The sequence below is a fragment of the Quercus robur genome, chromosome 5 (assembly GCF_932294415.1).
Source record: "Quercus robur chromosome 5, dhQueRobu3.1, whole genome shotgun sequence".
NCBI classification, from domain to species: Eukaryota; Viridiplantae; Streptophyta; class Magnoliopsida; order Fagales; family Fagaceae; genus Quercus; species Quercus robur.
Window position 1 is genome coordinate 66,255,223 of NC_065538.1, and position 12,349 is coordinate 66,267,571.

Here is a 12,349-nt window from a genome sequence, read left to right on the forward strand (position 1 = left end):
AAGCCACAAGCATCCAACGTCTCTTTGAAGCTTCTAATTTGCCAGGCTGGTCTCTCTGTCCCACTAGACTTTTCATAGCTTTTTAACACCTCATTGAAATCACCCACACATATCCAAGGCATATTGTATTTCTGGCATAACTCTTTTAATTAAGCCCGTGATTCATACCTTTTGCTTGTCCTTGGCTGGCCATAGAACCCCGTAAACCTCCATGTTCCCACATCTGATTTTGTCTCCATAATAGCATCAATATACCATCTAGAGTAGCCTTTGACTGAGACATTTAAGTCCTGCTTCCATAGTAGTGCTAACCCTCTGCTTTTGCCATCACTTGGAACAATCAATCCTTGTGTGAATCCCACCTCATACTTTTTTCCTTTCATTGCATCTTCTAGAAGTTTTGTCTCCATCAAGAAGACTAAATCAGGCTCTTCAATTTTTACTACCCTTTTAAGGGCCTGAACTGTCCGAAAGTTTCCAAACTCTCGACAATTTCAACTTAAAAGACTCATTGATTCCAGCAGGGTTGCAAAGCAACCACCGCCGATCTCAATTGTTGTGCCATAACCTCCCCTAAAAACTTTGCCTCCTCATTAAATTTCCTTCTCTTCTCATACTCCTGATTAGGATCCAATTCAGCTAAAAGAATTTCAGCTCTTCATTTGGTTCCTTCTTCCTTAATACTGTTTATTATGGTCTCTAATATCTTTAGGGCCCTTATTTCATTTTTGCACATACCTTTTTTGCCCCTGTTTCTATCTTGGCCCCTTTAGTTGGAAACTCCACCCCCATATTCTCTATCTGCACCTTTCCTGGCCCTTGCCCCTTTTTTGGGTCCAACGGATCTTTAGTTCTACTAATTTGTTTTAACTTTGAGAGATTGGGCCCTGTGTTTCTAGTTACATTATTTCCTAGGCCCAAACCCAATTGACCCTCTTTTAGCTTGAAGAGGTCAAGTTTTTCCTCCCTCTTTTCTTTCAATGCCTTCTGCCTACTCTCCAACCCATTTCCTTCTCCTGTCACTTGGTTGACAACTTTTTGTTGACGATTGAAATCTGAAACCACTGCCAAATTTTGAAAATTTTCCCCAATGCCCGTTGGTTCCAATTCCCCAAAAATTGCCTGATCTATCTCTTTCAGCTCTTCCTCAAAACCCACTGATTTGATAGGCTCTTGGGAAGGGTCCATGCTTGTACAACCCATTCTTTGACTTTCATCTATCTCCACCGTCAGCTTGTCCTTATCGCCTTCCACCATGGTCTGCTTCTCCGGTGGACTTGCAACCACTCAGCTAACCTCCATCATCTCTTATGACTTACCCCATTTGTCTTTACTTTCTTGTCTACTTAGAGGCCTCTTTGTATCACCTTGGTCCTACTTAATCGCTGGGACCACCTGCACTCTCTAGGGCTTTTTTGTGCTTGCTCTCAACCATACACCATACTGCTGATCCTCTTTTCTCAGGCTTCCTTTACTATTGATCCAAAGAACACAATCCTTGTCATCATGATTTAGTTTGCCACACCAGTAACAGAAAATGGGCAACCTTTCATACATGAAATTAACCCAAAGGGATTCTTGGCTCCCAAAACCCACCAATCTTCCACGACACAGTGGCTGAGAAAGATCTAATTTGACCCTGACTCTAATACATCTTCCCAGAGCCTTCCCTTCTTCTCCCATATCCACATCCTCAACCTCTACCAATGTTCTTCCTATAGATACACCAACATCCTTTGTCATTCTCCTAGGAGGGAGGTCGTGGATCTGCACCTAAAAACTTGCCTTGTTGAAATTCACTGTCTTCACCTGTTCATCAGTTTCTAGCTTGTATAGAGCTACTAGGTACTTGTCAAATGTCCATGGACTGAGCATCAGCACTCTATCCATGTCTATTTCATCGTTGAAAACAAATAGCGCTTTATTTTCCCCCAAATCCCTAATTTCAAAAACCCGCTCTGCTTTCCAAAAAGACTTGAGCATTCTTGCCACCGCTTCTAAATTGATTTTCCTCTTTGTGAAGAACTATCAGAATCCAAGTAAGGATGAAGTCACCAAGACTAGTGGCAAGAGCAGAGAAGCATCAAGCAACACAAAGGATCAAAGACTCACTCACAGAGTTGAAGATTCTATAACAGAGCATAAACGGCAAGGCTGTATAAGTGAAGACTAATGTACACGACTTGTAGTTTAGTCTGTTCAAGTATTCACTTAAGTGTTAGCACGTAGGAAGTTAGTTATTTCTGTAGCTTGCACGTGTAGTGGTTTGTTGTTTCTGTTAGTTAGTTAGCTTTCGTGTTCACACCTGCAAACACTGGTATATATATGTATTACTTGTATTTGAGAATCAATTAATGAAATATACAGTTTTCAACTTCTGAATCTGTGATATGGTATCAGAGCAAAATTCCTAAATTCCGATAGGATTTTTTTTTTCTTTCTTGTCTCTCTCAATTTTCCGAGAAAATTTCTCTCTGTTCTTGAGAAAATTTTGTCTTCTGGAAATTGAGGTTGATTTTTCAATCGCCAATTGTCATCTATGGCTTCTACTACAAATACAAATGATTCTACAGATGCTTCCACATCTGTGAATCCATCCTCTTCATCAATGGACAATCCTATGGATAACCCTCTGTTTTTACATCATGTAGAGAATCCAAGTTTAGTCCTCGTTACACAGCCATTGTTAGGTGGTGAAAATTATGCAGCTTGGGCTCGTGCAGTTAGGAAAGCTTTACTCACTAAGAACAAACTAGGGTTTATTGATGGAAGCTTGACTCTTTCATCACCATTGGTATCAACTCCTTCGAATGTGCAAGCTTGGATAAGAAGTGATAATATGGTTGGGACATGGTTAACCAACTCAGTCTCACCAAAGCTCCAATCAAGCATCATTTATGAAGATACTGCCCTAGAAATTTGGAATGACTTGAAGAATCGTTTTGCTCAAACGAATGGACCTAGAGTTTTCAACCTTCAAAAGGACATAGCTGAGCTTCATCAAGGTGAATTGTCTATCACTGACTTCTTTACTCAACTAAAGGTATTTTGGGATCAATTACAGAGCCTTAGTCCGTTTCCTATTTGCACATGTGGTAAATGCATTTGCAATGTCAACAAGAAACTCACTGATTTACAAATGAGAGAATCTGTCATGAAATTTCTCATGGGATTGAATGATTCTTTCTCCCAAGTTCGATCTCAGGTTCTGCTTATGGATCCAATTCCATCTCTTAGTAAGGTGTACTCCTTGCTAATCCAAGAAGAGACACAAAGATCAGTACCTAATTCAGCTTTTGTCAAGGTTGACTCTACTGCTTTAGCTGCTAAATTGACCAATGAACATCTTGGTTCATTTCTTGGTGGTGCTGTTGGGAGAGGAAAGGAAAGACCAATTTGCACACATTGTGGCAAGACTGGTCATACAGTGGATAAATGCTATAGAAAGCATGGGTTTCCACCGGGTTTCAAGTTCAAAAACAAGCCATTTATGGCTCATCAAGTGTCTTCAGATATGTTAGTTGCTCCTACTCCAATTGCTTCACCAATCCATCATCAATCTGTTTTCACTCCTGAACAGTATCAACAACTTCATGCTTTATTTGGGGCTTCCACTTCATCCACTCTACCTTCTGCTCCAGTCAGGGATGCTTCAATGGCAAATGTAGCATCTTTTTCTACATCTATCACTACTCCAATGTCAGGTATTGACCTATCTCATAGTGTCTTTTCTGCCCAAGTAGTGAATAGAAGGATCTATGATCAATGGACATGGGTGTTAGATACTGGGGCTACTGACCATTTTGTTTGCTCAGTTGATCTATTGACTTCAATCACTACTACTATACAATCCTTGGTGCATTTGCCTAATGGGGAATCAGCTCAAATCACTCATATTGGCACTGTTGTTCTTTCCCCTTCCCTTACACTCACTAATGTTCTTTGTGTTCCCTCTTTTAGTTTCAATCTATTATCTGTTAGTTCACTCACATTATCTCAGCCTTATTGCCTTGTTTTCCTTTCCAATTACTGTTTTATTCAGGACCTTTTACCTTGGAAAACGATTGGGATGGGCAAGGCTGTTGATGGCTTGTATTTGTTGCAGTGTGACAGTCTCCAACATGTTCCTCCTTCTTCCCTTGCTGATTACTTCAGCAGTCATAAGTCTACTGCTTCTTTTCCTCCTTTTTCTGCAGCAACTTCTGCAGGTTCTGCATCATCTTCTCTTTGGCATGCCAGATTAGGACATCCTTCAGATATGAAGCTTAAAGCTTTAGGTCCTAGTCTTCCTTCTTTACAATTTCTTTGTAATAAGACTTGCCATATTTGTCCTATGGCCAAGCTTAAACGTTTACCATTTCCTTTTAATAATAAAATCTGTGCATGTGCTTTTGATTTAGTTCATATGGATGTTTGGGGTCCTTATTCAGTTCCTACTTTGGATGGTCACAAATATTTCTTGACCATTGTAGATGATGCAACCCGAGCCACTTGGCTTTTTCTTATGAAATCCAAATCTGATGTCAGACCTTTATTTCAATCCTTTTATGCTATGATTGTTACACAATTTAGCCAACATATTAAAGCCATTAGGACTGACAATGCCAAAGAGTTTGCCATGACTGACTTTCTTAGTTCACATGGCATTATTCACCAAACTAGTTGTGTCTATACCCCACAACAAAACTCTGTTGTAGAGAGAAAACACCAGCATTTACTCTCCATTGCTAGGGCTTTACAGATTCAATCCCAAGTTCCCTTGTCTTTTTGGGGTGATTGTGTTTTAACTGCTGCATACCTCATCAATAGGCTTCCTTCTCCATTGCTACATGATAAAACACCTTTTGAGCTCTTGTTTCATAAGCCCCCTGAGTACAATCATCTAAAAGTTTTTGGCTGCCTGTGTTTTGCTTCTACCACTGTCCATACCAGAAACAAATTCTCCCCAAGGGCAAGAAAATGTGTTTTCCTTGGCTACCCATGTAATGTCAAAGGTTATAAGCTTTATGACCTTGATTCTCATGTTGTCTTTGTATCCAGGGATGTCCTATTTCATGAATCTGTATTCCCTTTTGTGTCTTCTTCCAATGGTTCCATTCCTCTCAATTCCTTGCCTTTGCCATATGCTTCACCTGTTCCTTCTTTATATGATGAGACTTTCCTGTTTCATCCTGCCACTTCTGTTTCTTCTCCTCATTCTATCACTCAAGTTCATCATAACATTGATAATGATTTACTTGATGATGTCCCAGAAGCTCCCCTTGATCCTATTGCAGATCCTATTCCCATTAGAAAGTCTACTAGAACCATTAAAAGACCTTCATACCTACAGGAGTTCCACTGCAATAATGTCACTTCTATCCAGCCTTTGCCTTCTTCCCACTCAGGTACATCTCATCCTCTTTCTTCTCATGTGTCCTATCAGCATCTTTCTCCATCCTATAAAACCTTCTGTTGTGCCATTTCTTCCCTTGTTGAACCTCAGTTTTACTATCAAGCTGTCTCTGATCCCCAATGGCAGGCTGCCATGGCAGCTGAGATAGCAGCACTTGAGGCTAACCATACTTGGACCTTGACACCCTTACCTCCTGGTAAGAGGTCTATTGGCTGCAAATGGGTGTACAAAATCAAATATAAGGCTGATGGAACCATTGAAAGATACAAAGCTAGGTTGGTGGCTAAGGGCTTCACTCAAAAGGAAGGCATTGACTACTTTGAAACATTCTCTCCAGTGGCTAAAATGGTGTCTGTCAAGGTTCTTCTTGCTGTTGCTGCCATTAAGGGTTGGTCTTTTAGTCAATTGGATGTCAATAATGCCTTTTTGCATGGAGATTTGGATGAAGAGGTGTATATGGCTCTTCCACAGGGTTTTCACAGCCAGGGGGAGGTTGTTTGTAAGCTTAACAAATCCATTTATGGTCTCAAGCAAGCCTCTAGGCAATGGTTTGCAAAGTTTTCAAACACTCTAATTCAGCTTGGTTTCATTCAATCCAAGGCTGACTACTCTTTGTTTACTAGAAGACATGACAACATTTTCATGATTCTCTTAGTCTATGTAGATGATGTTTTGATAGCTTGCAATGACAAGGCTGAAGTGGACAAGTTTAAAATCATGCTGGATGATAAGTTCAAGCTTAAGGATTTGGGGAATTTGAAATACTTCCTTGGTTTGGAAGTTGCAAGATCAGACAAAGGAATTGCTCTTTGTCAACGAAAATACACCCTTGAGCTGCTCAATGATGCTGGTCTACTGGGCTGTAAGTATGCTAAGACCCCCATGGAGCACAACTTAAGACTTAGCAAGTTTGAAGGTGAAGAATTGAAAGATCCCAGCCATTACAGAAGGCTTGTGGGCAAGCTCTTGTACTTAACAATCACAAGGCCTGACATTACATTTGCTGTTCATAAACTCAGTCAGTTTATGTCCAAGCCAAGGAGACCCCATTTGGATGCAGCACATAGAGTGTTGCAGTATTTGAAGGGTGAACCAGGGAAAGGACTTATGTTTTCTTCCAAGACAGACTTGCATTTGAAAGGATTTACAGATGCAGATTGGGCTGCATGTCCTGACACTAGGAGATCCGTGACTGGCTATAGCATCTTCATTGGTGATTCTTTAGTATCTTGGAAATCCAAGAAGCAGTCCACAGTGTCAAGATCATCAGCTGAGGCTGAATACAGGTCCATGGCGGTTGCAACATGTGAAATCGTGTGGATCTTGTATTTTCTCAAAGATATTGGTGTGAGTCATGACAAGGAGGCCTTATTGTTCTGTGATAGCCAAGCTGCATTGCATATTGGTTCCAATCCAGTCTTCCATGAGAGGACAAAACATATAGAAATCGATTGTCATGTGGTTAGGGATAAGGTGTTGGAAAGGGTGATTAAGTTGAATCATGTTAGATCAAATTGTCAGTTGGCCGATCTGCTCACTAAAGCTCTGAATTATAATCAATTCTCCATTCTTAGTTCTAAAATGGGGACGATTAATATACATGCCCCTGCTGCTCTTGAGGGGGAGTATCAGAATCCAAGTAAGGATGAAGTCACCAAGACTAGTGGCAAGAGCAGAGAAGCATCAAGCAACACAAAGGATCAAAGACTCACTCACAGAGTTGAAGATTCTATAACAGAGCATAAACGGCAAGGCTGTATAAGTGAAGACTGATGTACACGACTTGTAGTTTAGTCTGTTCAAGTATTCACTTAAGTGTTAGCACGTAGGAAGTTAGTTATTTCTGTAGCTTGCACGTGTAGTGGTTTGTTATTTCTGTTAGTTAGTTAGCTTTCGTGTTCACACCTGCAAACACTGGTATATATATGTATTGCTTGTATTTGAGAATCAATTAATGAAATATACAGTTTTCAACTTCTGAATCAGTGATAAGAACTTAGCCGCAACAGCAAATCCTTCAGCTACTTCTGACTCGGGCAGACTAAACTTCAGACCCTCCTTCTCTGTTAGTGCTAAGTTTTCCCAGCACCTTGAATGATCTTTCATGAACTCACCAGATTAAGTGCTTTGGGTATAGATGAACAAAAGACAAGATAGTAAGACACCGATTTTCCAGAAAGGAAACTACTTCCACTAGATCGGGAAAGGATGACTTGCTTAAAGGCAAGAGGTAGATTCCACCGTCCAAGTTTTTCTAGAGAGAACTGAAGGGCGAGGAAACTAAACACTTTCATTTATACTGAGCTGAGAAGTGTGATTAACGACTTCAACCCTTCAAATAATTTAGGGGAGGGGGGATTTGGACCTATTTTCAAGGTAAAGTACATTATCGCATGAAATGTTGGATAATTACTTGACATTACCGCTTTGTTTGTTTCAGCATTAATGTTTTCTAGAAAATAGGTCATTTTTCAGAGAACATTTTTTGGAAAACTATCTCATTTTCCAGTATTTGGTAACGACCTTGAAAATGGGCTTGAGAATATTTTCTAGTGTTTGGTATGTACAAACATTTTTTGGAAAACTATCTTATTTTTTTGGAAAACTATCTTATTTTTTTAGAAAACTATCTCATTGTAGCTATACCACTGTAATTTGTGTGGCTCTGGAACTCTAAGCGTCAATACCAAGTGAATAGAAATACGCATAGTGGCAAGAAGTGCTTAACTTTTACCATCCCACACCTTTGTAGCAGATAGTTTTCTCAGCAGATAACTTTTACAATTTTTTTCTACGAGTTTTCGTATTTTGAAATCATCTCATGATAGTTTATTATCAATTCTCATTATCTATTGTCAATATAAGTATGACCATTTTGTTTTGTTAAATTTGTATAATATTTTTGTTTTTATGCAATTGTGGTTATATATTTGTCATTTTTTTTATAAAAATATTTTAAACTAAATAAAAAAAAATTAAAAAAACTCAATTCCACTTGCACTGTATAACTATTAACTCACACAACCACACTCATCCTTCCATAAATAATACAATAAGTTGTTGTTTGATTGTGAGATAAACTGATATGTGATCAGAGTGTGTAAGATTTAAAACAAAGTGTGCAAAAATATTTTTAAAAGTATTAAATTAGTAAAGCAATATATTATATATATATATACATTTTTTTTTTCAGGTCAGGGGGTTCATTTAAACCCCCTGAAATGTATGTGCAACCGCCCCTGCTAGTAGAAACAATAACTATTGAGTTTGTTATTAGAGGCTAAAAATTGACAAGGTAATAGATGGTGAAGGAGGGACGTTTGCCCTTAAAAACACTCTATTTCTGGACCACGTTTTGACTGGCTTACAAACACTCTGTTTCTGGACCGAGAAACAGAGCATTGCTCCTAACGAAAACAACAACAACAACAACAACAACGACAACGACAACAACAACAACAACAACAACAACAACAACAACAACAACAACAACAACAACAACAACAACAACAACAACAACAACAACAACAACAACAACAAAAAAAAAAAAAAAAAAAAAAAAAACTCTTTAATAATTTTAATTCCCTAGACATTGAGAGAGGATTCTAATATGACTAACATGAAAATATATATGGATAAAACCTCCTCTTCTATATCTCTATCATGGCCGGACACATAGGCCTGAATATATAGAAAAGATACGTGCCAATAGCCAAATAGTCATTAAATCACAGGTTTATTTCCAACGTGATTTTTGATGTTTTTGTATACAAAACGTTTGACAATAATTACAGTGACGTATAATTGAATAATGGCTACCATTGAAGATCTGGATAGTAAACCGTGTGAGCATAATTGAAATCAAGAACCTTACCGTGGGAATACTGCAAGGAAGAGTTGTTGACCGTGAGAGACAAATAGAGAGAGATCTGTGAAAATTGAAAAGAGGAGAGACCAGAGGGGGAGAGACAGTGAGAATATGAGAGGAGAGAAAAAGCAAAGAGAAGGGAGAAAACTGAGAGCTTACCATGAGACTGTGAGACAGAGGCGCCAAAATAGTTGTTTCCCGCGGCTACAGAGGGTAAAGAAAAAAATAATATTTATAGGAGATGTGATGCGTGAGAGAGAGATTGTTTTCCAAAAAAAAAAAAAAAATTTGGAAAACATCCCATAGAAAGTAAGCCTTATTTTTATTAGGGTTTTCTATTGACTAAAGATAGTTTTCTGTTGACTAATTTTCTTTTATGCTACCAAACACTGGAAAATGTGGAAAACTATCTATATAAATAGTTTTCCGGTGAAACAAACAGAGCGGTAACACCACCAGGCCTAGTTGCCCAAGTGGTACCCGGTTCCTCAAGTAACCTCAAGCTCGGGGGTTCGATCCCCCGAATAAACAATTACCCAAAAAAAAAAAAAAAAAAAAAAAAAAAAAAAAAAAAAAAAAAAAAAACATTTCATGAAAAGACCATGTTAGTGAAATCATTACCTAAATGGTACTAAAAAACCTGAATTATACTTCTAAGAAAGTAATTACTTTTAAAAACAAATATTAATGATTCCAAAGGCTTAAAAAAGAGGCCAAGGTTTTATCTTGAATTTCATTAGGATTGTTTGTAATTAGCTATCTTACTTATTTTAGCTATAGTCAGTAATAAAGTTTTGCAATGGTATTTTATCGGAGTTAATTAAAATAATAAAGTATTGCAACATTCAAGGAACATGCTAACATTCCCATTGTTGAACTCAAAAACCCTGAATTTCACTTTTCGTGTCACTGATTTTTGTAACTTCACAGGGCACACTATCTGATGGGAGGATTGTCACTGTGAAGCAATTATCGGTAGCATCTCAACAAGGGAAGAGTCAATTTGTTACTAAAATCTATACCATATTTGCTGTGCAACATCGCAATCTTGTGAATTATATGGATGCTGCATTGAGGGACATAGGCGCCTTCTAGTTTACGAATATCTTGAAAAAGGAAGCCTTGATCAGGCACTATTTGGTATGAACATACTTTATACTCATACCACACCTTCCATGCTTCCCATAAAATTAGACTTCATTCAATTATTAGAAATTTAATTGTAATATTATCATTTTGTTGTTGAAGACAAAGAAAAAGCAACTTGAAGCATATTCATTCAATATTGCAAGAGCCTCTTCTTCCCCCCACCCCGCCCCCCCCCCCCCTCCCCTTTTCTGTCATTGATTTCTTCACATTAGAGCAACATAATTGCATATGAGATTTTAAAAGCAGTAATTCTATAAGGAGAATTATTATTTTTTTTAATTGTCATTGTCAATAACTTCGTATGTGTCTTTGTTAGTGTGATATATTTTGTTCACAACTAGCTCTAAGCCCGAAAAAGGGAGGGTTGTGATAGGTAGATAGCATGTAGTTACTTTATCATGAATGGATTCATTACAGAGACAAATTAGGGGGCCTTTACTAGTGACGTACTGCATCAAGCCTGAATGCAGTGAAATGTGGACAAGGTTTAGATTTGGCATTTCATGTAAGTATCATGCTACATCGACACTCATATGAAGCTAGAAATGGGCAAGAGTGGGTTTGCGCTAAGAGTGTGTTGAATTAGTTGAGTGGGTGTGTGCTGAGAGCTTGAAACCCACATTGGGCATATTCTAGTTTTGTTATGGGCTTTATAAACAACTAGAAGGAGTCTCTATTGTGCCTAGACTAGTTCTTTGGAAATATAGCGTTGATGTGTCTAGAGCTTTTCTTTGGGCCATTATAAATGGTATTAGAGCCAACCCTGTGTGAGCTTGGAGACATTTACCTCCACAAAGTGGGCCTTGATGAGGGCATTAGGGTTAAGTGGGGGATGAGGTGATCCCTAAATTGATATGAATTACAAAGGTGTGTGTTGGGTCCCACATAGGGTGTATACTAGGTTGATTTGGGCTTTATAAGCAACTATTATGAGTTTCAATTGTGACTAGACTAGCCCTTTTGGGGTCTAACAAAGATATTTCTAGCCCTAATTAAGATATGAAACAAAAATATCAAAGAATTAATTTGGCTTTATGCCAGGTCGGTTTACTATGGAAGCTATTTTCTTACTTAGATGTCTAATGGAAAAATATCAAGTAGTCTCTAAAAATCTTCATTTGGTTTTTGTTGACCTAGAGAAATCACATTATAGGTTACCTAAAGAGATTATTTGGTGAGTGTTAGGAATGTTGGCTGTGGATGAACAAAATGAAGTCCCTTGATTTATGCTTTTGCATATGATATAGTTTTAGCAGATTAGAAATTTAGAGAGATGTTTTAGAATATAAAGCCTTTAGGCTAAGTAGTTTAAAGTAAATACATAGAATGTTAGTTTGGTAACAATAAAGGTTAGGAGTTGTAAGACTTGAGGGTCAAGAGATACCAAAGAATTATTGCTTTAGATCAAACAATTTATAAAGGTGGAGTGCTTGAAGATGATGTTGATCATAGTATAAGAGCAAGGTGATTGAAGTGGCGAAGCGTATTAGGAGCATTGTGTGATTGTTCAAAACTCATTAGGTTAATGGAAAAAGTTTCTAAAACTATTATAAGTGGGGATCGCAATTTAATCTCTCCCCCACAAGCAGCTGCCCTTAATAGTGCGGGTTTTACCCACCCTACATGGCAATGGGCCGCGGGCGGGGGTTAATGTCCCCCTGCCCCCACCCGCTCTGTTTATATTTAACCCAAAGACTTAGTCAAAATTTTCCAAAATTTAATAGTCTCTGACAACATCCATATGGAAACTTTGGATTATTGCACTCAAATAACTCCTAAATTATATGGCATTTGATTGATAACTCTTAAATCTAATTGTATAGGAACCACTACTATTGCAAGAAAAAGTAAGTTATGTCTTGATTGGCATACTCGCTTCAGTGTTTGCTTGGGAACTGTAAGAGGACTTGCTTATCTCCATGAAGAGTCAAGGCCAA

The 12,349-nt window shown here is 38.2% G+C and overlaps 1 protein-coding gene across 1 annotated transcript; it reads right to left on the reverse strand.

Annotated features, from left to right (window-relative positions):
* Positions 1-1,404: 1,404 nt before the first annotated feature.
* On the reverse strand, positions 1,405-1,890 carry LOC126728565 (uncharacterized). The gene is made up of 2 exons (XM_050434366.1): positions 1,810-1,890; positions 1,405-1,767 (listed from the first exon to the last, which is right to left on the reverse strand). The coding sequence occupies exons 1-2, from the start codon at positions 1,888-1,890 to the stop codon at positions 1,405-1,407; spliced, it is 444 nt and encodes a 147-aa protein (XP_050290323.1).
* Between the last annotated feature and the right edge of the window lie 10,459 nt (positions 1,891-12,349).

Bases quoted from the DNA above. Each gene is read 5' to 3' on its own strand.
- LOC126728565 (XM_050434366.1), bottom strand. From the start codon at position 1,890: ATGGATAGAGTGCTGATGCTCAGTCCATGGACATTTGACAAGTACCTA. The intron at 1,768-1,809 runs GTGAAGACAGTG...TTTTAGGTGCAG, and splicing joins AGCTAGAAACTGATGAACAG to ATCCACGACCTCCCTCCTAG.